The sequence below is a fragment of the Amphiura filiformis genome, chromosome 15 (genome assembly GCF_039555335.1).
Source record: "Amphiura filiformis chromosome 15, Afil_fr2py, whole genome shotgun sequence".
NCBI lineage: Eukaryota > Metazoa > Echinodermata > Ophiuroidea > Amphilepidida > Amphiuridae > Amphiura > Amphiura filiformis.
In genome coordinates, this window is record NC_092642.1 from 7,923,122 (window position 1) to 7,950,788 (window position 27,667).

At 40.7% G+C, this 27,667-nt stretch overlaps 1 protein-coding gene across 1 annotated transcript in view; it reads right to left on the reverse strand.

The window, feature by feature from the left end:
- Window positions 1-27,667, reverse strand: part of LOC140171196 (inositol 1,4,5-trisphosphate receptor-like) — a 160,100-nt gene that overhangs the window by 130,983 nt on the left and 1,450 nt on the right. Inside the window, exons 2-6 of the mRNA XM_072194405.1 lie at window positions 20,851-20,921; window positions 20,421-20,536; window positions 2,833-2,919; window positions 1,808-1,966; window positions 308-406 (exon numbers count right to left, since the gene is read on the reverse strand). Of these exons, the coding sequence (XP_072050506.1) occupies window positions 308-406; window positions 1,808-1,966; window positions 2,833-2,919; window positions 20,421-20,536; window positions 20,851-20,921 (532 nt within the window). The remainder of the gene's footprint in view (window positions 1-307; window positions 407-1,807; window positions 1,967-2,832; window positions 2,920-20,420; window positions 20,537-20,850; window positions 20,922-27,667) is intronic.

Below are 27,667 nucleotides of genomic sequence, written 5' to 3' on the forward strand. Positions count from 1 at the left end.
TTGATATAAGCTGGCCAGGTTTTGATATAAGGTGCCCAGGTTTTGAAACAAGCTGACCAGGTTTTGATATAAGCTGACCAGGTTTTGATATAAGCTGACCAAGTTTTAATATAAGCTGACCAGGTTTTGATATAAGCTGACCAGGTTTTGAAACAAGCTGACCAGGTTTTGATATAAGCTGACCAGGTTTTGATATAAGCTGACCAAGTTTTAATATAAGCTGACCAGGTTTTGATATAAGCTGACCAGGTTTTGATATAAGCTGACCAGGTTTTGATAAGCTGACCCGGTTTTGATATAAGCTTACCTCTTTGCATCCTTGGTTATCAATGAGTTGATAGTTACTGGCATGGAGTGGCTGGCCTGCATTGACAGGATTCAAAACAACTTTGTCCCCAACTACAATCTGTAAGATGAAAGAGAGAATAGAAGTCAGTATCAAATAAGTTAAATTGGAAGAGTCTGGATCCTTATAGCTCTGTGCATAATGGTGTATCCAGAAGGCCATTACCCGGGGACTGAGATAGGTTTGTGCTGCAGTGGAGAAAGGATACAGGATGGCACCCTACACCCTTGATATGAGGGGAACATAAAAACGTCATCCGTTTTTATATTCCCCTCATTTTTATGTTCCCCCGAATAAACAGCACATCACACATCACTTCAAAAAGTACATTTATAAAATTAAAGTTTGTAAAGCGCTTAGTGAATAATGAACTCCATGAGCAACACAAACATGACATAGCACACACTCGCCTACTAACCTCTTTGGTCAGTTATAACCCTAACTTCAACAAGGCTTTTTGGCAGAAGGGAAGAAAAGAAGATAGGAAGGAAGAAGAGGAAGAGAATTTTCTCGGGTGCAGTTTTGAACCCCCAACCCCCCTCAGGCTAGACACCCTAATGGCCATAGCACGCCACTGGGGATTACCTTGACCAGCCAAGCTTTCCGTGCCCATACATGCTTTCGTATGATGACGCAATCACATCACATGGGATACTTGCGCTCACAGTTGTGTGCCGCTGTAGCTTTTTATGGCTTTTGGGTAAATTTGGGGTTAATCAAATTGTCATGCGATTTGATAATATTCCATTTCTTTGAGATAGCCTTAACTACTCATTGGTTTATTACTGTCAGCATCACTGTTTCTAGGACGTTTTGAAACATTGGGGAGTATCCTTATGATGGAAGGAAGGTAAGCTAGCTCATACCTGCCTGGTTTCCATAAGAAACATGAAACTTCCTGCACAATTACGTTTCTTCATTTTTTTTACACAAAGCTACCAATAGCTCCCTTCTATCTTTGAGATTTGTGAACACTAATACAACAAGATGTAAGTGTTTTTACTATCATCATATGTGACCATTCACCACAAATGGGCCTGGAAGTCGGAAATTATGATTTTGAGCTAAACTGCAAAATATCCAAAAATTTCATATTTTGAGAAAAATTTTAACAGATTTGAAATAGTTCATACTTCTTTTATACAGCTGCAAAGTTACATAGCTGTACAAAAACTAAAAATGATTAAAATTGACATTTTATGGAGCTGGATTAAATAGAAATAATAGAAATTTGACAACTTTAAGTGCAGTTTTCTCAGTGTTGAGTTCTGTTCTGTTATAAGGCAAAATTTGAAGAAACATAACTTCATTTCAGGATTTTATATCATACAAGATTTGTTAAAAATTTAAAATGTTATTTTGAAGCTTCAGGTATAATCTTTCCAAATATGAAAACAATCACAATTTTGTGAAGGGCCGACTTCTGGGCTTATTTATGATGGACGGTCACAAACTACTTACATTGTCACCAGCTGATCTCAGTTTATAGAATGGATGAATATAAAACCATGAGCCTTCGTTGCCAGAGGCATCCAGTGTTACCCTCATGGCATTCTTCTCTAGAAGGGCTGGTAAACGCTTGTTCACTGTCAGGTATTTGTTGCTTTTTAAATGTAACAGCTGTGAGACAAAATAAAAATACATTATTATTAAAAGCTGAATAGATTTTGTACAAGGACTGTAGCTGGCAATCTTTTCCATGTGATGATTCCAGAGCTCCGACTGAAAAATTTATCTAGTTATTGTTTGCATGTAATCCATGGATACATGTACGGAGATTGAAAACAAAGTATTGACCATCAGGGTATTGGCAACTATCGACTCAAGCACCTCATCTAGCCCACAAGCAGCATCACATACAATGCTCAAATGAGTGATGAGTGTCTGCTATATAGGTTCCAGTATACGGGATGACAGGATAATGGCATCTGGCATAGATATGGATTTTTAGCGGCTGCAGTGCTCGAAATAGATGGGACAAAGAGCGATTCTCTCAAAAAAAATTCTCCAAATTCCCCTCAAAATTTTATTATGGAAGTGATTTTAAATATATATAGCAGGAGTTGAGTTTTTGCAAATAATAGGTGTGCTACAAATCGCACTTCTGGAAATGTTAAGGCGGGCTGTCAGGTGTGACAAAAAGTTAATCCTCAAAATAAATAAAAAAGTATTTTTAGGCCTGAGCGGCTGTCAGATCCTTAATTTTCTTATCTCTGGTGATTCTCATACTGAGCATTCTAGGTATTAATCTCAATTTTATATTCACAACATATACCATATATAACTCCTCTACTCTCCAAAGACCATTGAGAGGATAAGGGTATACATGTATAGAAGTGGAAAGAGGGCCCGGAAAGAGGGAACAAGAATATTTCTTCTGATTTAAAATTTAGGTCTTATCACTGCATCAAAACACTCGATCATTTTATTTGTGATCAAGAAGAAACCCCACTTGGTGGTTCCCTATGTCTTTTACAATTCCTCACCTGTATAACATTGCCATACTGTATTTCAGTTCCCATCATCTTTTTGTTCTCTGTTTCATTTTGCTTCTTTTCCAGGTCTGCTGCATGCTGCAAAGACAGGTATCAAAATTACAACAAAGTTACATAAAATCTGGAATTCATGAGTATAGAGGTCATCTGAAAAAATATATATCTTTATAGAATGACTATAGATACAAATTGAACAAAAACCAAACACACACACAAACATAGAATACAATAAAACATACTAAACAAATAGAATGGACATGTCCATAAAATTCAGGGACTGAAACTCTTGTTACATTTTCATGCCCTAAAGACGCACAAACATTTAGGAGCCCAAGTGCATAACATCCTGAGTTCAAGTCCCAGGAGAGAATGGAAAATGTTCTTGTAAAAATAATTGCGCTAGCTTGAAATTCCTCAGGACAGGGAACTAGCTGCCCAATTGTTTTGGTTTTCCTGTATTTTACTCAGGGAGTTGATCCTGGTTGCGATGGTTATGTGCACATACATGTAGGTAGACTAGGAGTCTGCGCCAATATTGAGCTGCATCCCTGAATGTTTTAAAATGGTTTATCAGGTGTGTCTTAGGACACAGTGGTCATTGAAATGCTTTTAAGTGTGCAGAGGCATGTAGGTTGGCACCATGCACTTTAAATCCCTAAATTATTATTATTTTTTTTAATTTCAACATCAACTCATGTAAAAACCCAGTAGCTTAAACAGGGGATGGGGACTAAGGCAGGACAAAGGGCATCATGCCTTGATCGCCCTTCATAATGAAATGACTATGAAATAGGTTCATACCCCCCCTTCCCCACCCTTCCTCCGGAAAGTTTATACTGCAAAAAACAAATGTTACCGTTTTTGACTAAAATAAAACTCTTTGAAACTGTTTAACTCCTTCACATCATGATTTGGCTTTTGCCAAGTGTGGGAATGGTCATTATCATACATGTATATGCATCAGTCTGCAGCTGGTCCTATTTCCGGCACCTTATTTAACAGAAAATACTCATTATCATCTCCTGTTATTAGTTAGCATGTAAATGTATGCATGTACAAGACTATGATGTATATATTCCTATTCATACAATGTATGTTGACTTTGACTATGATATTTGTGCGATAACATACACAAACATTGGGTCAAACAATTGTTTGAAAAGCAATTCAACAATATTTTTGTGCAAACCATAATAAAATTCGCAGCAACCATTATTTGCTCACACACTTTCTCCCATTGTAGGGTTGATCATAATTCACAGGTTTGCTGTCAGGCATTTATGAAACTTACGAAAATTCTACTATTTATCTCATAGGAATATTTATCGGACAAGTTAGAGACAACCACACATTTTTGGGTCATCCATCCAAGTTCATGATCACCCCACAGTGGCATGCGCAGGTCGGGGGCATGGGTCTCGATTCCCCCGACTGTTCTAAAATTTTCGGCTCGCTTCACTCACCATAATAGCCAATTCCCCAATTTTTCCCCGATTGGGTGCATTTCCCCCCGCCTGACTGACAAAACTGGGGGGCACGTGCCCCCTACCCCCCCCCCTTGCGCACGCCACTGTCGCCCCATGATGATGCACACTCATAAATGCAAGTTAGTTTTCATGAGTCAAAAAAAGGAAGCATGAAGCAAATGGGAAAGAAAAAGTTTCTAGTCATTCAATGTCTAAAATAAAACATTATCATCTTCCACAGGAGAGATTTATGACAAAAATCTTCAAGTACCCTACATGAAGCCTGGATTACGATGTCCTACTTCAGGTTCAGGAAGTATGCAGCGTGCAAGGCAAACATTGTTGACAACATGACATATCCCTCTCATAAAATGCCACGCTGAATGACATTTATAGCAGCAACTCTTAAATTGATCTTGTTTGAGAGAAATTGCATATTTCCGATTCTGCAAGGTGCTTTTTTTGGTAAAATTGTGAGTTCTCATGTTAGTAGCTTCATACAATTTACATAAAAACAACTTTGTTAAAATGTAAGGTTATGTTGGTAGTGCTTGTCGTGTGACTAGTCATTTTGTGCTCATTGTTTGAAGGGTGTCGCAATCAGTGAATTGAACCAGCCCTAGGATCTACTCCTCCCCACCAAACCACCTGCAAATATGTACTATTTAGGTTGGATTTTCAGCTAGCTCTGTTTTGGGGTGTCCGTACACTATGTCAAAGGTTTGTTACATTGGAATTAAGGTTCGTTAAGTCAAATATGAAATAAGGTTAGGGATAGGGTTGGAGCTAGGTAATTAGGTTAATGGTTAGGTTCGACATAGTGAAACTTATTTTCAACATGCGAACCTTCAACATCTACAGCTTTGTTGATGGAATGACCTGATCTTGCTCTCTTTAAAAGTGAGATCCAATGATGAAGGCTGATGAAGGGTTATTATGCTGATGAAAGCTATAGTAGCAATAGCTAAAAATTGCGGAGGTAAAATTATTTTGTATTGTGGTCAATAGTTCAATTTTTTATGAATTACCATTTTCATACTTCACAGTTAATTTGCTTTGTCACTTTTCAAGAATAGTTTATTATACTCATTTGACAACACGGCACAAGTTTAGCTCTAGTTTAGAGCCATGGTAATATACCCGCTCACTATTTGGACATCTGGGCCTGTTCTACACAAGTTTCGCTGAACATTACATATTTCATATTTCCAATTTAATTCATCCACAATCACACCTAAATCAGAAATTAGTCCAAATTTGACAGAGTGCATGATGTATTTGACATTGCAGAAATAGGCAATATAGATATTTGTTGTTTTATATATTAATACAAAACAAATTATATTCCAGATTGGCTCAAATCAATGCCATCGTTATATATAATGAAAACTATCAAACAGCGTTGGTTGTCAGTAAAAATATTGATTGGGAGTTAACCAATTGATGAGCTGTCTAGAAATTATGTATGAGTGATAATTAATCATTAATATCAGCTCTATATTTCATCAGAATTATGGCCTATGTACTTTTAAATGAGCTTACATTTTCAGAATTTTGAAGAAAAAAACCCATTGGAGTGTATCATTACTGAATTGAATTAAAATGCACATTGCTACAAATGTATAGATCTCGAACCATACTACTTCAAAGTTCAGTGTGTATAGTCTACTCATCATTTTAAATTTCTGGTATGAAAATCCATTCCGATCTTCTCAGGTCATAGTTCAAAACTGCAATTCACAATAAAGATGAGCCTATGGACTAAGCCAGAGGAAGTGAGATTATTTTGACTCATCATGATTTATTCTGGATATATGCCATCACAGGAAGATACTCTAGTCCCTAATAACAATAGTCTTTCATACAGTCTTCTTGCAGATGGTACTATTTGTGTTTAGTTATCCTACAGGTTGAAATATTTAAGTCCTGTTTTGAGACTAGTAGTCCATTATGGTCAAAGATCAATTTCTCACTCAAAATATGTTCCAGGAAGGGGAAATCTCATGCATGTAAAAGGTGTTGCACAGTATTGGTTTACTGTGCTCAGGGCTTCCCAAACTTTTTTCCAGTGACCCACAATTCGTAAGAAATCTTTGGCGCAACTCACAGCAAATTATGCTTATTACTTTTCGGTTCTTATCAGTGACACATCACTCCTGCCAAATTTCCAAAGGGGGCCACAATTTCCCCAAGTCGTCCCACTAACCGGCTGCCAGAGTGACTTAATTTAACCAGGACAAATGCTTGCAAAGCATGTGAAAATGTGTAATTTTAATGCTAAAATGGGACAAATGGGGTTACATGACCAATACAATGGTGACCCTGCATATTAATAAACAGAGATTTATTTTTACCCTCCCCCCCCTGCAAGTCCTGCAACCCCTTTTGGGAACCACTGGTTTACAGTATCAGTGCTGCAAACCAATTATGTTTATCAATCACTCTATGCTACATGTACTAAACCCAGGCTTGTTTGGACCAAGCTGAATAAATAACCATCTATCTTAGGTAGAGTCTGAAGTTTACCGTTTTCTAAAATCAATTTTCCGTGTTGTAATCCGTGTTGTAAAATTTGTAAATCTGTGTCATGAATAAAGCTTAAAATGTATAAACAATGATATTAAAGCCATATTATAACATTTCTTTAAAAATAGATTAGTATTCATTTTCAATAAAATATTAGCATTTACTGTCAGATATGTCCCCTTTTAATTTTGAGCCGAACAAGTGGGGTAAAGCAAAGAAAATAGGAATTTACAACTAGCGCCAATGCATGTTACTCCGGCGGTTGTAATTTGGTACGACCCTCTGGCGTGTGTGTGTTTGTCCCGCACGCCCGTGTCGTGTAGTACTGTGTTGACATCGCATACGCGTTAGACTAATATTTCTATAGTAATAATAAAACGCTGATTCAGGCGGTTTATTCAAAATCTCGGATTTTGACAAAACTACAGCACCTAAAGTCTTGATTTTTGCAGAGAATCTTTGTTTACTAAAGTACATTACAATCGTGTAAAAACCTGAATTAAAAATTTTTTTGAGGGCGTTCTCCTCAGCAAATGTTATAATATGGCTTTAATGTCACAATAAAGTGTTCAATATCGCGATCAATATGCTCTCGATTGGAATATTCTCACGATTATAAGCCGACTATTACGATGTTTGCAGGGATATAGGGGGGTTCATGCCTTGGTATTAAATATACCTTTATTTCGGTATTATTAAACAGTATTTTTATCATAAAAATTGACATACACAACTCATGATTGTTTTTAACATTTATTTCTCTTATCTTTTAACAATTTTTGTCACATCATACAAAAATGTCATTTTCCGTGTTGTACCTCTGATTCCGTGATTTTCTTCCGTTTTCCGTAAAACTCTAATCTTAGGTTAGTCAATTCTAAGAACAGATGAATTCAAACTCAAAATTGACATAAAAGTATTTGAATTTAATAAAAACCAGTAACAGTAGTATCAGCCAGATAGCAAGTAGTGTAGTCTTTGACAATTTTAAATTGCCATTTACAAGGGCAAAACATTATCTATTCACAGTCCAAATTGCTTGTACGGTATTATTTGATGAGGATGGGGCTTGGCACTCCCCTAATTTGAGGGAAATATTTTGTTCATTTGTGGGGTTCAATCTCCGTACTAATTGCAAGATGTTTAATTAAGGAGGGTACATATTATGCAGTATGCATGTTGTTGATGGGGTTTTTTTCAAAGGATCAAGCTAGGTGCATCTTTTTGTCATAATCATGCCTGGAAAAATAATGCAGAATCCAAGAATCTCTCTACAGTGAAATTCTAGTAAATGGAGGGACATTGTACAATTTTTAGAATTTAGCATATGTCACAGACAATTTTGCCTGTCGCAGAACACCCCTGATCCCAGACCAACATCATAATTTATTTGAACTATTTGATTTATATGTAGTTTCACTGGTTTATAAGTATGAAAGGTAGGCTATCATTATCTAAGTCAAAATACTTGGTCACAAATAATTTTACATGTACATTTGTATATATTTCTTTTGTTCAGTGCTTTGGTATTTCTTAAAAGCACTAAACATGTATAAATACCTTAAAGTATAAATACCTTATATACTGGTATGTTTCTGCAAAGTGTTTTAATTTCAATTTGCTCTGTTTAGTTTCAAGGCTTTGTAATTTGTTTATTTTCTTGTCAATAATGATCATATTTAGTCCCAAACAAAAATGTTTGGTAGACTCATAACCGGTGCGATCTTACCTTTCCGATGTTGATTAAGATACTTCTTGCATCGATCCCGAGATGCGGAAAAAACCAATAGTCATTTTGTCCCACATAAATGAATAAATAACAAAACCCCGATCCCCGAGTGGACTCACCCATTCGGTGACGTCACACGATAATCACCCCTTATCCGACTTGGGCAGCCCCTACTCGGCCAAACTTGTAGGGGCGGCGGGTCGGATAATCAACATCGGAAAGGTAAGATCGCGACCGGTTATGAGTCTACCAAACATTTTTGTTTGGGACTAGACTCAGTACACCGGTCGATCTTACCGCTTCCGATGTTGATTAAGATACTTCTTGCATCAACATCTGAAAGATCGATCTAGCAAGTAACCGACGGATGGAGGTACAAGATTGGCCAGCATCTGATAAGGATCGGGAGAGTGGGTAGCATGGTAATCGCGAGGTCAAACTATTTCCCCCCCTCACGGCCGGAAACAGAAAGACTACGTGAACAGACAAAAACCCTGAACTGAAAGTTCAGTGGTTAAGAATAGAAACACTGGTTCTTACCATGTTGGAATTCTGATTGTCCGCGAAACACCTGATACCCAACCACCATATTATCTCCGCAGAAATAGCCCTGGAGAACTTATCGCCTGGTCGTTGGTTTACGCTTTTGTAGTAAACCGTGGAAAAGGACGACGGGTTCTTCCAAGACACAGCCTGACAAATCTCTTCTATGGGGACCCCCTATGGTAGGCCCACGAAGATGAGATAGATCTGGTTGAGTGGGCCTTGGGGCGGCGTCTTTTGCCGCCCCGAGTCCACTCAACACCTGGACCAGCCACCGTGCCAGAGTCTGTTTAGCGGCTGGACCGTGCGGTTCTGCGTGAGTGATAAATAAGCGGTCATGAGCCCCTCTTAAGGTTTGTGTTCGCCAAGGTAGTGCTGTAGCGCCCTCACCGGGCACCACAACCTGTCTTCGGCTATTGACGACCCTGCCCAATACTGGGGAGGAAGAGGGGCGAGTGTCGGAATGTACTTCGCTCATTTTTTGCAAGGAAATCCGGGCGAAGAAACAGCGTCGCCCCGTTGTTAGTAAATACGGAGGCTGACTTCGAGACTGCGTGCAACTCTGAGCAGCGCCGTCCCGCAGCCAACGCCAGAAGAAAGGCCGCCTTAAGAGTGACGTATTAAAGGGTCGCTTTTCACAGGGGCTCATAAGGGGGACCCTTAATATACTCCAAGACTGTGTTGAGGTCCCATGGAGGACCACCTTCCTTTCGGCGGCGCTCGTTGAACATACCGTCGAGAAGAAGACTTAGGGACCCATCTGAATTGATAGTCGACCCGTCTTGAATCCTCGATGAATCGAGAGAATGGCTGACTTATAGTTGGCTATCGTTGCCTGCTGAAGTCCTGACCTGAACTTTTCTGTCAGAAAATCTGCCACTAGAGGCACAGAGGCTCTAGTGGGAGATGTATTTCTCTCATCGCACCATGCGTAGTAGGGAGCCAAACGCTGACTATACGTGCGGAGGGTAGACTCTCGTCTACCCCGGCGATGAGAGAAGCAGCTTCTGATGAAAAGCCTCCCTCCGCCGCACGTTCCTGATAAGGGCCATGCAGCTAACTGCAGGTGCTCTAGTGGTAGACTTGGTACCTCTCCTCCGGGCATCCGGAGTAGATTTGGTAACTGGGAGTACTCGCGGCTGTGCCGCTAGTAGATCCACCATCGGTCGAAACCACAGGTGTTTCGGCCAGAACGGTGCTATCAGAATGACGTTGCAATCCTCCCTCCCGATCTTGGTCACCACCCTTGCGAGTAGCGAGATCGGGGAAAGCGTAAGCAGTCATTCCTCCCCAGTCTACGGACAGAGCGTCCACGGCGAATGCCTGTGGGTCTGCGACCCTCGAGCAGTACACCGGCAGCTGATGATTGCGATGAGATGCGAACAAATCTATCGAGGGGTGGTACATCACCTCGAAGATCGTCTGGGCGACCTGCGGAGCAAGGGACCATTCTGTAGGTCCCGACACCTTTCCTCGTGACAGATCGTCCGCGAGGATGTTGGTGACTCGCGCTATGTGCATCGCTCTCAACGTAATCTGCCTGGCCTTGCACCACCCTATCAGGCGTAGTGCGTGCAGGCACAACCGTGGTGACCTTGTGGCCCCTTGGCTGTTGAGGTAGGCTACCACGGTTGTGTTGTCCGTTTGGACAACGATATGAGATCTCACGATCACCTTCTCGAAATGCTGGAGAGTTCTCTCCACTGCCCAAAGTTCGAGAAGGTTGATATGGAACTCCGTCTCCGTGGCCGACCATAGGCCGAGACTGAGTCCCGTGGATGTGGCCCCCCAGCCCAGTTTTGACGCGTCGGTCGTCACTACGTGACGCTTACCGCTGGTGCAGGGAACCTGACACCTTGAGTCAAATTGGGCTGATGGGTCCACCACCAGAGTTCCTCTCGCGCGATCTCCGACAACGAACCGCGAGGGATATTGGTTGACGACTGGGCCTGTAGAATGCTAGAAGGTGTAGTTGTATAGGCCTCATGTGAAAGCGGCAGCATGCGGTGCGAGGTCTACCATACTGGCCATAAGGCCCAAAACCTTCATCCATGCCACAGCGGGTGCTCCCTCTGACTCGGCCAAGAGTCGGGCACACCTCGCCATGTTCGTCACCCTCTCGGGTGAGGGCGCCGCGATCCCCTCCTTGAGGTTGATCTGGGCCCCTAAGAATAGCGGTGGCTGCGTCGGTACCAAATTGGATTTCTTGACGTTGATCAGAAATCCCAGGTCCCGCACCGCACGGACTACTAACTCCACGAGACACTGTGTCTCCAGTGGGTGCGTCCGTAAATGAACCAATCGTCCAGGTAGCAACACATGTTGACTCCCCTGCGCTTCAGGTACGCTGCCACCGCCCTGACCAGGAGTGTAAACACTCTGGGGGAGGGGGACAAGCCGAATGGCAGGCATCGAAACTGGTAAGTTTGACCCTGTACCTTGAAGCGTAGAAACCTCTGATCTTGAGGTGCGATCGAACATGCAGATATGCGTCCGAGAGATCTAGCGATGCCGCCCACATACCCTTGATGGGGCAGGCTAGCACCGGCGAGTCTCCATTCTGAACCTCTTGGGCCTGATGAACTCGTTCAACGGCTTGAGGTTCAGAATGGGCCTCAATCGCCGGTCTTCTTTGGAGCCAGAAAAACGTGCTCCAAAACCCTTGGTGAAAGGGGGTAGACCGGGACAATCGCTTGCTTCGTGAGAAGCTGAGTGATCTCTGACAGTAGTGCCCGACGCTGGGGGCCGTCTGGCGGCACTACCGTGGACCTCTGAATCGTGCAGGCGCACGAGGGGTGGCTGGTAAATTCCAGCCTGTAACCCCCACTGACCACTGACAATACCCAGGCGCCCGGTGAGATGGCATGCCATCTCTGGGCGTAATGCACAGCGGCCGCCCACAGGGGAATCCCTGTGGAAGTCCAAACCTGCCGGCATGGACTGTCGACCGCCCGTGCCCTCAGGACCGATCTGGTTTGCCACCCTTAGAAGAACGGCTCTTCTTAGGGGCTTGCCATCTGGTCCAGCACTACTCTTGCGCTTCCCAGTCTTTTTGGGAGGTGCTGGAGTAGCCTCGGGCTCGGGTGTAGTCTGTGGTGCGCGTCCTGCTGAAGCCGGAGCTGGCGCTGAAGAACGCTTAGAAGACTTCTTCTTCTTGTGCTTCTTCTTCGCCTTACTGCCCTTCCCTTGGTCAGGGCAGCCTCCGACTTCTTCAGAGTGCTCTCATTGGTGGCCTTCTTTGCCCGGTCCTCAACCGTAGCGCAAAAGGCCTGTCCAAAGAGTAGCCCCTGTCCCACCGAGTCTGACTTCTTCATTGCATCAGCAAAGTCGGAGCCGTAAGTTGACTGGAGGGACAGACAGGCATTCTACCGGCGGCGAGATGACATCCTATGGGCTAGGCCCATAGAACTCTCGTTGAGGTTAGCTGTTAGCACCGCTAACAGATTAACCTCGCGGAAGAGTTCCGACGTGGCCCCGTGGTCGCCCGCTACCTTCCTACCGAGGTGCTCGGCAAGCGTGGTAGCGACGCTAGAGACTCTGATAAGCGGCGTGCTCGCTTATCGATGAGCTTTAGCTCCTCCTCCCACTGGGGGGTGAACGACCCGTGCGCCTTGGCCGCTAGCGGCAGGCGCTTGGCACCGGCTGGATCCATGTCAGGGACCCTGAGGTAGGTTTCGTAGTACTCCTGCGAAACACGCAGTGGAAGCGTGCAAGCACGCGGCGTCGAAGCTCCAGCGAGCCTGACAGCCCTCTGAAACCTACCCTTGAGGTCCGCCCGGGAATGCAAGTGCGGGCGACCCTTGTGTGGACGCCGCTAGCTGGGCATCCCTACTGAAAAGATGCCCTGGTCCTCCTGAACGGACTCCTCCTGAGAGAAAGCCAGGCCCAAACCTTGGGCCACACGGCTCATCACCTCAGCGGTGTCCGCAGGCAGACCATTGCTAGCGAGTTCCTCACGGGGAATCTGGGGAAGGATACCTGAAGCTAGCTGCACAGTCTCAACAGACTGTGAGTCGCTACTGGTTTCATCTTCCGACTCCTTTCCCTCGCCTTCAGACTCTGACTCACTCTCTGATGAGGAAGAGATCTGACGACGGGCATCTGAAGGTGGACAGGGAGGTGTCGCCACCGTGTGGCTAGCCAACTGAACACCAGCAGAAGAGGGAGTACTCCCGCTAGACCCCGAGATGCTAGCTATAGCACCCGGGATCCGCGCGCTCTCGCTGCTGTCGCCCTAGCCATAGCAGTGTGCGGCCTACCCTGAGCTGTATCAGGGTTAGCCACTCGCCGCCCGGGTTGGGTAACAACTGGTGGTACTGCTTGCCCAACGCTAGGCGGCACTTGCCACGGTGGAATACCGTGGAAGAAACCACCCTGCGGCGGATACCACGGGGCATACCCTGTTGGTAGCTGACCCTGAAAGGATCCGCCACCAGGGAAACCCCATGGAACGGCAGTACCAGTACCGCCTCCCCCCCCCTGTTGCCACAGAGACTGTGGTAACCAGGACGAGTACTGCGGTACCTGCGTGGTTGTAGCGTAGGTGCCCGGTAGGGCTAACGGCTGCGTACCACTGTACCCATGCCTCACAGCGTTCCCCGCTAGAGGATCAAGCCGTGTGTATGGGTCCCCCGCTATACTGGCTGTCCCTTGGCTAAAAGGAGCTTGCCTAGTATCACGGGTAGCTGAGCGTGTATACCCTCGATCAGTCACCTCGCTACCTGAATAGGCAGTATCAATCAATGGAGCCATGCTCCGCTGAATAGATAGTGATCGATCATAAGAGGGTAATTGACCCATTGACTGTAATGGATCACCCACGCTCTGCTGGCTCTCGAGGACATAAGTGGGTTGTTGATCAGCCAGGCTGTTCAAACTACCTACCCTAACCTCTTGAGCCTCGCCCAAGGTCGCTGTGTGTGGCGGACCACTCACGGCAGCTATGGGCGCGTGCATAGTGGCTACCACTGAAGTCAAGCCGTAGCTTCGTCTCGGTAGCTGCCACTGTTTGCACTTGGGTCGCTGTCCCGTGAGAGACTGCGAGCCCAACCCCGTATAGCCGCTAGCCAGTCCCGGAGGACAGCCGGCAGCCATTCCAAGGCCCAGGGAATCACTCGGCGGTCCCGCCATGGACCGCTGCCGTGTGACAACCCCAGTTGGTTCTGCTAAGACTACACCTGAAGCGTTAGCCCCGGTATCGTCTCTGCTAAACCCATGCACGCTTTTCATTCGACCCTTGCGGGAACGAAAGGCGTGCTGCGTGCCGTGGATCAACCCAGGCAAGCCCGGGTTCCACTGGCACGCTGCGTGCTACAGACCGGCCGAGGCAAGTCCGCTGCACGCTGTATGCTAGAGATTCAACCCAGGCAAGCCCGGGTACCCTTGGCATACTGTCCGTCGCCGGCTACTTCATGGTGCTAGACCCGCTTCGTTCGCCAGCAATAGACGGGTGTCCACCTGCAAGAAGCTCGCTAGAGATCTCACTGGTAGACTGGTACTGCGCCTGTTAGGGCAAGTACCGCCCTGCTGCCTGCTACTAGCTTAGCCGTAAAGTCAGTGCTTTCGCTGGCTGCTAGGCCTTCGGGCTCGCTAGCAGTCCCCGGAGGGTCCGCCTGCTTGCCCGGGACCGGAGCCCCAGAGGTTACCTTAGCGTGGCCCTTGCCTGCCTCGCTAGTACCTACCATATCAATCTTACCTGTAGGCTTCTGTTTCTTAGTCTTCGTCTTCTGTCTGTGTCAAGACCTAAGCGAGCGCTACTTTCTAAATCCTCGAAGTGGATGTCCGATAAGCCTATGCAAAAGGAAGCACACTTATTTGATTTAGAGCAATCCCTGTGGGAGTAGCAGAGTGGATGCGGGTCCCACTCTGGTACAAGGGAAGGGCATGATTGACAAGGCCTAGACATTGTAGTAATCGGGAGCGTACAGCACTACCCCCGAACACAAGCTCAAGCCCAATAAACAGACCCACACGCACAGTGGCTGACGCTGATGTAGTGGTATGATATAAAAATATATATACAAAGGGATGAAAAACTGAAAACCTTTTGGGGAAGACTAGTCAGGCTAGACCCTTCGGAAACCCACCGGACTCTTAGCAGTAACTCGGCGTCATCAGACGCGTACTGAAAGATATAACGATAGAGCACACCATAAACATAGCGATAATCACTCACCATACATGTATACACAGTACTGTACAAACATCTATTGTAACTTACTAGTCTGTTATAGTTGTTTTACGTGAGAACAAAAATAAAATGGCGTCCTAAGGGCGGCCATTTTGAAAACGTGTGTCCCGAAGATGAACGGAAACACACATACAAGCTAAGTTTTTGGATCGTTTTTGTCACTTTTCTAGCCGAAAAATGTCGTCAAAACTATCTCCCTAGCGACTATACTGGTTGGTTTTTTACCTCAGTGTAACAAACAAACTGTATATCTCGTCCTTTGGTTCGTAATGATACTTAGCGTTGGTAAAGAAAAATCCACACGTCTATCTCATCTAGAAACCAAGGAGGATAAGGGGTGATTATCGTGTGTGACGTCACCGAATGGGTGAGTCCACTCGGGGGATCGGGGGTTTTTGTTATTTATTCATTTATGTGGGACAAAATGACTATTGGTTTTTTCCGCATCTCGGGATCGATGCAAGAAGTATCTTAATCAACATCGGAAACGGTAAGATCGACCGGTGTACTGAGTCTCATACTTCCCCTTGGCAAGTTATGAAGAAACCGTGACAGCTATGTGACTCACGCTGGTGTAATATAACCTTACACTTCATATTCAAAATTAAACATATTTCTGAGAAAGTTAGTCAAAGTATATTCTGCACACATTGTTGGTTTTACAGTAAATGAAACTGTAAATAACATTATGCTTGAAATTAAAAAATTAAATATATTTTGAAGAAAGTTCATGCATATTCCAGGAAGTATGATACAAGTTTTAACAATGTTGCTGGTGTTATTTCTGTTAAGGGAAGGGGTATGAACCGGGTTATGAACGTTTGGACAGTATTTATTGTGGGACATTAGAGCATATCAGGCATATCGAATTGCATTCTGAATACGAAGAATGTCCTTCTGATATAAAATAATTTAGATTTTTGAAATTAGCAATGTAATACACATTTTATGGCAAATCATTAAAATTGATATTTTTGATATTTAACAGTACTTGAAGTAAACTTTATAAATCTGATGATTTATACTTAAAGTGTATGTAGGTGGGATGAAAAGCCGACGATCAATTGAAAATTTTGACCTTTTCAGTATTGAAGATATGGATTTTTTCCCAAAACACCAAACAAAAATAGGTCTTTTTGGGAAAAAAATCCATATCTTCAATTGATATAAAAGGTCAAAATTTTCAATTGATCATCGGCTTTTCCTTCCAGCTACATACACTTTAAGAATATATCATTAGATTTATAAAATTAATTTCGAGGACTGTTATATATCAAAAATTTGAAAAATATCAAATTTTAATAATTTTTTCATAAAATTTGTATTATATCGTGAATTTCAAAAATGAAAATTATTTGATATCAGAAAGACATGCTTCGTATTCAGAATGCAATTCGACACGCCTGAGGTGCTCTCATGTCCCATAAAAAATACTGTCGAAACGCCATAAACGCTCATTCTAGATCCCTTAAGTTTCTTGTTCAGTTTAGTGACTGAAACTGTTTGACAGATTTGGTTGAGAATGCGAAATCATTTGTTTGCTTGCTTGTTTGTTTAAACTTTTTCCTTTATTTATGTGATTCTGTTCAATGACCCCAAAATGTCTGTTGGGCTATTGTCACCATGTTGCACTTTATATGAAAATGAATAAACCAACAATCCACTACAAGTGGCCAAAATTTAAAAAAATCTTTAAAAATTCTGCCGGTGTAACTGCATATCTAAAATTGGCATAAGTCATAACTGTAAATCCTGAATCCTATAATTCAATAATTAAATAGAAAATCAGAGACTTTATGTGCATAATATATTGTGTAAGATCTGTGAATTTGATTGGTAGCCTGTTTCATACAGCAATGCAATAACTATTTGTAACAATTAGTGGGTTTTTAGCGGGTTCGCCATCGGACAAGTTAGACAAGAGGCAGTCTTCAGTGAACGGCTCTTTTCAGAGCCACCAAAACCTTTAAAATTAGCAGATAGGCGAGATCTGCTTGTTCTCTGTTGACAAGGGGCAGTCTTCAGTGAACAGCTCTTTTCTGAGCCATCAATAGGCAAGGGGCGGTCTACATGTCTCATTCTTAGGTACTTTGTCCTGAAGGAGTCAAGAGCTACTCCTGACGAACCCGCTAAAAACCCCCTAATTGTTATGAATTCCCGTCGTAAAAGCCTATCCCACAATTTAACTATTTGTAACCTGCAGTAATGGCTATCACCCAGCTTTAACTATAATTAAAAGACTAGTTTGCGTATGACGTCCTGTCAACCGGACCAAAAATGCTGCACTGCGCAGGTCAGCAACCAATCATGTCGTGCCTTTGCCCTGACGTCAGGCGCAAACTAGTCTTTTTAATTCGGCCTTCAATTATACTTGTGTTGGAAAAAATGGTATCTGAATTTGACAACCTCATTTGCGTGAGAATGTTATGGCCAAAAAAAATTGTGTTGCCCTCAAGTGGGAAAAATGGGAAAGTTGGGTCGGTCGGCCAATTTTCTTTTTCTTTTCTATCTTTCTTTTATTTAAATCCCCACAAATATTAAATAATGCTTTTTCCACTAAAAAATGCGCCCCTGATTTTTCAGGACTTAGGGTCGGATACTGAATGCAACACAACAATATTTTTGGGACTAATACGCACTCTTGGCTCTTTCTACACTATATTAAATATCATCATTAAATTGTTTTAAAAAAAATAAAAATCCATAATTTTTTTTATTTATGGCCTATATCCAAATTTCCACAGATTCTGTAAAAGTTACATCTCTGAATAAACGTTTGAAAGATTGAAGAGGTTAGGCAATTATGGGGTGCTATTTTGTTATCAGCTCCATCACCATACCTGCCAACATTGAAAACGTAGAAAACAGAGTACATGGCGAACGTATGGCGCGAAGCGCCCGTAGTATCGCCTCTGACGGCGGGGGGTCCAGGGGACCGCTTAAGGGCCCCTGGTGGGGTCCAGGGGCAAAGCCCTGGTGGGGGTCGAGGGGGCAAAGCCCCCTGAAGCTAGAGGGTTTCTACACTGTAAAAACCCTTATAAGCCCCTTCACAGAAGACACATTTTATAGAAAAACAACAATAAAGAACAAGGTGAAAATGAAGCCCTAGGCTTTATACACTTTGAGGAGGGATTTATACTCCATATCTAGCAACAATTTCAACACATATTTGATGACTACAACATTTGAAAAAAATGTGAAAAAACATTCTGGGACCTGTTTTTATGAGTTTGAAAAATATGCTTCCTTCACACTGAAAATGTGCTTTTAAAAATGCAGTTACCTATACTTTTGTACATAACAATCATTCGTTGAAGCGATTTTTTGCCTTTATAACAAGGCCTACGTGACTAATAGGACACTGATATGATGCACAATACAAAGTTACAAATTTAGGAAAAAAAAACATTTAAAAAAAACATGTCAAATTTTTTGTTGACTTTGGAGAACCACTAGACGTATTCTGAAGTGCTAGGATCATTCACAGTTAATTTGAAAAAAATTGGTAACAAATTACAAATAAATTACAGTTTGTTATCTTTAATATGGAAACCATTAACTAATGTTTACCTCTTCATCTATCACATTATTATACATGCATTGGTTTTCCATGCATTTATAATATGTGCTAGATGAAGAGGTAAACATTAGTTAGTGGTTTGCATATTAAGGATAACAAACTGTAATTTTTTTCCAATTGTTTTCAAATTAACAGTGAATGATCCTAGCACTTCAGAATAGGTCCAGTGGTTCTCCAAAGTTGCCGAAAACTTTGGAAAAGAAATAAAAAAAAATTAAAAAAAAAAAAAAAAATTTTAATTTTTTTTTTTTTTTTCAAAAATCGAAGTACTCCGATTTTTGGGGGTTTAAAACTCGAAAATCGGAGTAACTCCGCGAAAATCGGAGTAGTTGGCAGGTATGCATCACATTGGCAATGTTTGCCATGACCCACATTCTGTAGGTATTCCTGTTTGTTCAAGCTTCTTTTTGCATGTTTCACTCAAATCTTTCCAGTCTAGATGGGACATTTTTATTTCCCTATGGTGAATTTGTCATGTAAACTACTTCCTTTTGCGGCAGAAAATCAAAGAAAGGAACATATTACTTTCATCTTTTAACTTTAACAATTTAAACCCTTCCACATGAGGTTTTTTTATTTTCCTTTTTTTATATATTTAAGTGACGTCATCATGCACCACAAAGTGTTTTTCACTAAACTTGATTTTGATGTGCGGCCAAAAGAAATATCATATTTCCTTTGTACTGTACTGTCACTGTACTGTACTGTACTGTACTGTACACACATATCATGATATCACGGGCATTGTAAATCCAACATTTCAATGCACAGATTTCAATATACAGTAACTGTAAAGGAATAGAGGCCATCAGCGTGACGCCATATGCGGCCATCTTGTGGGTGCACGCTGTGATGGTCGTTCGATCTCCATGCGTGAACAGCAAAATCGCAGCGTTGATGCGTGATAACAGCTGCGTAGTGTCTGACGCAAAAACACGCAGATCATTGTACCCACAAGATGGCGAAAGGCTGACGGCCTCTATATACAGACCCAAAACTTACCCAAGGCCGGATCCAGGTTTTTGAGAGGGGAATCATCAAAAGTTCACATTCACTTGTTTCAATTTTGCAGCAAATGTGAATCTATTGGCCATTCTGGGGGGAGACTGAGGGGTAGCCCTCTCGGAGACAAAACATTTGGCAAAATATTGAATAAAAGTCAATTGTGATTGACAAAATGACTAATTTTGCTTGATTGATTGTGTGAATCATATCCATAGATGTGAATAATTTGGTGGTCCAGAGAGAGTGGGTTATCCAATACTTGTCACTCACAGATATTTTCTATAAATTGTTCCTGCAGATTTCGACATAAGTCAGGAAAATGTTGGTGCTATTTTGATCAGCAGCTATATTACGAACCATGGGTGTATAAAGTGGGGAATTACAACATATGATTTACAATGATCACTGCATTACACAAACATCAAACCAGTACATAATGTACATCAGCACTAAATACCCTTGGACAAACTTAAATAAGTATATGCTGTACCTGTCTTAAAGTCAATCAGGCCTCTAAGAGTAATTCAATATGCAACATACCTGTAATTTCTTGAGCAGCACCGCATCAGTAGCACTTGAAATGGTAGGTTTCGCTGATTTCCAGAACTGCTTCTGGGCTGTGTACCTGTTCATAGGACATATCTTGAACAGGCAATCTGCAACAATAGAGAAGAAAACGTAACTGAAAAAATACACTCAAATATGGAAATGACAAAAGGGAACAATCATTTGGGATGTTACTTCTGCAAAGATGCAACAGTTCACTAATATAATATGGTCTCCTACTGATCTTTTTCATGGCCCAACTGAGAACGGAACCCAGGCTGAAGACTGATATAAATTCAATATTACGCTGGTTGAACACCTTCTTGGTAGGTACATGTAAAACGAGTAAGGCAATTCATGCTCTTTATACAGTGAATGCTAGAAGGAGACAAAGGATCAAGAATGGATAAAGGAAGAAACTCACCTCTGAATTTCTTTGGAGGATTCAGCAGGTCTCCTGAGTCTGGTTGCACTACACACCTGTCATCAACCAAGCTATGGAAAAATCAATCAAACTATCAATCAATCAATCAGCCAATCAATCAATTTTATGCATCAAATCAACCAAATGAATCAAATCAAACAATCAATCAATTTATTTATCTATTTATTAAAATGACTATAGATCAGTAAATCAACTGAAAATCAATCAAAACAAACTAGCAATCTTTTAACATCCTGGCTCTGACAGGATATTATCACAGATAATACATAAAATGAAATATATAACGAAAGCTTCCACCAGTTTCCTGCAAAATTTCTTGAAACAAATACTGTATTCTTTGGTTCACCCCAAGTTTGGTAGTGACATCACTGCTTTTGAATACTGCATTCTTTGGTTCACCCCAGGCCCGTATGCAGGTTTTTTTTTTTTGGGGTGCGGATTTTGAAAAAGTGGACTTTTTTTCCAGAGGGGGGGGCAATTTTGTGAAAAGTGAACTTTCTTCCCAGAAAATTTTGGAACCTTTTGGTATACTTTTGCGAATTTGGGTTCACCCCAAGTTTGGTAATTGGTAGTGACATCAATGCTTTTGAGCAATTTACAATGTAAGAGTGTATGTGTGCATGTACGCTCTCCACATTAACTTTACGCGCATGATTTGTCCACAATTAACTTTACGCGCATAATTTGATCATATAATTATCAAAAAACATTTATGATTTGATACCACAGACCAGCGAAATATGAAAATGCAGTAAAGTTTTTGTTTTTTGTGAGGTTTTTATAGGCTCTACCTGTTGTGATGTCCTCAAAATTGACTCTACTGACATATTTGGGACCTCCATTCCGAAGAAAATTATAGCACCTTAATTATTGTTTATTGTTTACAAGTGAAACCATCAACTATGAATAATTAAGTAGTAAATATTGTTCCCAGGATATAGCTGAAACATCATATAACATTTATCTTTTTTTTTAATGAAAAAGTAATAAAATATTCAAGGGATGAACAAATCATAGACACTCCCAGATGAAAGAATGGACAAAAAAGAAATTTCAATAATCATTGTGTTGATTTAGTAAATTGCTGAGTGTGCCCAACAAATGTGCAGGTGAAATTACACAATAAATAAAAGTTAGTAACTTTGTAACTGATGGAGCATTTTACTTCTAGTGACTCCTTGGTAATGCCAGCTGTTACCAGGCAAATGCATCGTTTGTGATCCTGTAATTGTGTTCATTAAATTGTTATATACAAAATTACAAGATAATGATCAAATTGATTTTGAATTTTACATTTGGGTACCTGTGTAAAAACATTTACTACGGTACCATAATGCGGTACTATCAAGTGCAATAATTGCTGGGACCAGTGTCTGCAATAAGTGCGTAGCAGTAGCAAAATGCTACACAATTTTCATCATTTGCTACACAATTTTGGAATGTGTAGCAATTTTGTACCATTCATAAGTATTCGCTCCCAAATTTGGTGAGCAATTTTGCTACACAAATAAAATTGCTTAATGCGGACCCTGGCTGGGACACATCAGAGTTCAATGATGTCCCTACTCCCCCATTCAATGTTGTACTATTTAAAACCAGGCTACCAAGTGCTTTTAAAATTTTGACAATACATACACGTGTGCTACATACATATACATGTACAACCTAAATGTTTGCTCCAACACTGGTTGGTGGAGTTGGGAAGGGATTAAAAAGGTTTGAATCATACAAATTAATAAATATCAGATAGTGAACTTCTCATTTATAATCAATTTTATTTTTAAACTTTGTGCGAGAAATACGCAATGAACTGCCTCATAAAATTTTGCGCTTGATTGTACAATTATGCAAGGCGCAGAAGTAGAAACTTGCATATATTTTCACCCCACTTGACTTGAAATAACATTGCATTGCAACTTGAACTGTACACTCAACTGTATGTTACATATAGGCCTACATGTACAATTGTACAAATTATGTATGAATAAACCCTGGGAATTACAACAGACAGGAAAAATTTACTTGTAGCAAAACTCTTGAGTTACTGTAACATATTAATTTATTCATAAATTAAACAACTTTAAACACTGATAACACTTTCTGCTTGTTTTGAAAAAAGTAATTGTATTGTACAATGTGGATATACTATCTCACATGAATATTTGACCTTTGAACCATGATAGCCATGGTTTATTTATAGAATCAAAACACCAAAGATCGATGGTTCCAGAAAGAGATTTGCTTTCAGTAATTATTTGCAATTTTAAAGTTTTTACAATTTTAAAATGACAATTTTTGTGTTTCACTTTTTGATATCATGATGATAATGTTCAATCTACTAATATGTTCAATAGATATTCTTAATCAGAAATGTGCCCAGGACACAAAATTTACTCGTTTGGTATCACTTGGACCCCATTAAACGATTCAGAGATGTTGTATATTTTTTCTGGGATTATACTGGTCATTGAAAATCTCTCTTTCTCATATCTGAAATCCATTTCTACATTACCATGTGTAACTGTTGTGTTTGACAGTTCGTATTTCATGAGAAATTCGAGATATTTAAAAAATTGTCGGATCCAACAATTTTACGCGCATGGGACGATATCGATAGTCTGAGGTCTAGTCTCCTCCGTCACTGTTTTGATTCCGGTCGCCAGCCTCCCTGTGTGTAGAGATATCAAACCCGTGGCGGCGGAGACTAGTCGAAGTAAACAACACAGCTCACAGACTGGTAAACAATCATCATGCCAGCCAATGCGCCATCCAGTGTTCGATTTTCATCTATTTTTGTTGTGTAGCAAAAATTGCTACTCACTTTCAGATTTGAGTAGCAATTCCAAAATTTTGAGTAGCAGTTTGTTTTCACCATATTTTATCGATTTTTTTTGTATTTTCTTGTCTTCTCACAGATTACTCAATCCCGGTACTTAATGCTTAAAAAAATAGACAAAAATCAAACACTGCATGGATACCATCTTTAGGCCCCTTCTGGGAAAATCCACCTTATTCTACTTCCATTGCACTTCCCATCCATGCATCTGATAGCTGATCATGTTTTGAAATTGCAACAATAATTACCACACCCCACCCATGCATGGAAAACTGTAACATTTGTTAAGCTTAATATTACTGGGTAATTTTGTCATTTGGAAGGAAATTTACTAGATGATGTGAAACTTTACCATATGCGCCGGTTAACATAGTTATGAGGCAACGTTATGCAATTGCACTGTTGCAGACCGAATGTGGTTCAAAATTTGGCACCTAAACTTTCTAAGCTGAATATCATGTGCCCTTTCTACATGATTGTGGTCTTTGGAAGGGGGTTTCAAATACGTCGATGACCCTGACCAGTTTGAACTTTTATAACCCCTATGCCCTGGTTGAAAAATTTTATGACCCCTTTTATTCTTGCTATTCTTTGGTTCACCTCAATCTCAAGTTCGGGAGTGACGTCAATTCTTTTTTTGTGGTCATAAATTAATGCAACCATAACTATTATCTATGCTAACAGTTTAGCGTGCTTTGTTTATACACCAGGGCAATAAGCTAGTCCATTCTGGCAAAATTGTGAACAAACAATAGGCTAGACAAATATTACCCATAGGTCAATTGTTTCCATTTCCAGTGTTGTCCTCACTCTTGCAAATAATTATAGAGTTCAGGTGAAGTGTCAATAAATGTTTTTGCTCCCCTGTCCACTCTCCCAAACCTTGTAGCAATATCACATTATTTGTCCTCCTCTACTCATTCCAAGAACACTCAATCTCATGACAAATTGGTTGTTCCAAGGTTTTGGCCTCAATGGCTTAGGCAGCCAGCCATGTAGGGAGTGTTTTACACACCCAAATTTGTATACCCAGTTTTTGCCCACATGGCCTATACTTTGTACACAAATCTTAAATTTACCCATTTTTTTGAATTTACACACCCAAACCTTCAAATCCTGCACCCTGTTTGAGCTTCTCTTATGAAGAAAACATTTCACACATGACATGGCACCCATGCGTATATAAACACCATTCATGCACATTCATACATAATTCGCTATGTAGCAGCGTGTGTCAAGAGCCGGTCATAAACAATGTTTATGCCCGCTTTTCTGGTCATAATCAAGCTGTGCTAGAACCCATGTATGCTCGCAAGTCGGACATACGCACAAGCAGACAAAGGGTGTTACCGAAACTGTGAAAAGGCAACAAAGAAGAAAATATGTGAGGCAACATACAAATTTATATGAGAAGAGCATTGCTGACATCCCAAGGGATTTTACGCATACACCAGACCAGGTTGTTGCAGGAGCTTAGGCTGAACCATTAGCAATAATCTTCAACCATTCCCTAGAAGAAGGTTGTGTATCAGAACTTGGATAGCCTCACATCCATAGTTTGCAAAATAATGGAGAAACTAATCAAAGACCAAAGTAAGAAGACCATCACCAAAGTGATTTTGACCAGAATTGATTCATACAGGCATAGTTTCTATCCCAGCACCATACCAATATGGTCATTTTCACGGTAAAGGGTGTAACTTTGGATTTTTAACATTTTGATCCGTAGTGTTCTAATAAAGCCACAGAATTCCATGATTTTTGGCCCCATAAGTCATCTAGTTAGCAGCTACCTTGGGTAGCATAATCATCTTTGGGAGTTACTGCATTCAGTTTTAGCAGGCTTAAATGTACTTAATATTGCCATTTTGAAAAACTATAAAAAACAGTAACATTTTTGTAAAACCCTGTGTTTTCTTCACCTAGTTCATGGATAATTTTTCTTATCCTGAAAGTATGGTCATGTGTTCAGTAAACACTGCCACATTAGATTTAATTGTGAACAGCCCTGTATTTTTGAAAACCGGACTTGATATTTGTCGCTTCGAGGCTTCATTTTCCGTTAACAATTGTTAACAAACTTTGTGGGTATAGCTTTGGTTCATAATTCTTGGTTATTTCTTCACTTCTTCTTGATTCATAACAGTTGATATCTTAACTTGAAATGGGTAACAAAAATTAGTCGATTTGCAAGCTTTTAAAATTTTTATAAAATCTTGACTTCAAAGAGCCGATTTTCCGTTAACTTTTTGAAGCCTCGAAACAAACTGTTCAGCAAGCTTGGGCAAATATAAATAAAAGAGCTCATCCAATCTATTTATCAAAATGTAGCAAAGTAGATCCTCAAGTCACTTGTTTTTAAATCGTGGAGATATATATCACCGTTTGAAAATGGGACCCAATACAAACTTTCCGTTAACAATTGAAGCCTCCGAAACAAATGAAGACTCAAACAACAATAAGATAAATTATCATCTATGCATATCTAAATTGGTGTTTCATACTGATATCTGCATTGTAATTGTTACTTGATATGTGCAGAATGTCATAAATTTTAAAAAATGTTGATGTTATGGTTAATGTTTAAAAAATATACTGATACCCAAAAAGCCTGTTTCGGAGGCTTCACATGCAAAAAACACCATACTAAACAAATGGGTGAAAAAGTTAACATGCTATAAATCTACAATATCTGCCGCATAGAATCATTGATTCAATACACACAAGAAAATAACAGCTTAGATGATCCCAACAGTGTTGTTTTCAAAAAACTACTTCTGCAGTGTTTAGCCATTGTTAACATCAAGCCTTCGTAACAAAAAAATGACTTGCTGTGATAATTTAATTTTTGTCACAACTAAAATTCAATACTTAGAAGCAAAGCATGAAAATTGGTAATTGTGATATTTTTTACCTATTTTTTCATGTCAACTTGCAGTAGTTAGCCAAATATTTTACTTTTATGATCACCTGTGTTGTTAACTGAAGCCTCCGAAACACAAATCGCTTTAATTGCCAATTCTAAAATATAACTCCAATTTCTGTGAAACTTGGCTGGGAGGTTCCTTTTATCAAGTAGTATTTGTACATGAAGTTAGACATTCAAATTATTTTAGGAACCCAATTAAAACTTAAAAAATATGTTTAAGGTTGGGAAATTTCCATTGTAAATGACACTTTATGTTAAAATTTTCAAAACTGCAATTACAACATAGCAAAACATGGTATAAAATGTAACTTATATCTGTTGACTTACTTTGGAATGGGATTTCACATGTATTCCAGCTTTCATGTCATAATTTTCTGAGCTTATGTAAAATACATTTTTTCTTAGATTTTAACCAAAATGTTATGGAAATGTCAACTTTTTTATTAGAAAGCAAAAGGTTTAAGCCTTGAAACGTTATTTTACTGGAATTTAAGTTGCTCCTATGCATGATTTCAGTAAACAGAAACATATTAAAGTGGTTTGAAATTTTGACCCTAAAAATCAAAAGTTACACCCTTTACTGTGAAAATGACCATATGGAATCAGTTACCAGCATCTGATGTAGTCATGTCACCATCAACACAGACCTTCAGTAAGAAGATCCAGGAGGCAATCTACAGTGGACAGCCTGAACTGTACACGGGCTCAGTAGTGTCAGCAGCTGTTTCCACCAACTAGTCCAGCACCAAGTCTTCAATTTTATGCACCCTCAGTGTTTTTCCTTTGTTCTTCAACCATCGTCTTCAAGTATTTTTAGTTGATCACCACGTCAGTATTTGATTGTGTTTGTCCTCCACCAAATGTGATGTTTTGCACCGCTGGGCGCGATACCTGAAATGGTCTGCCCAATAATCCAGTAGAAGAAGTAGAAGTAGAAGTAACTGCTCAAGTGCTCATCTATAAATAACCTTAGCCGAGACACTCAACATGGCTTTATGAAAGGTAGATCTTGTACTAGTTACAAACCAACA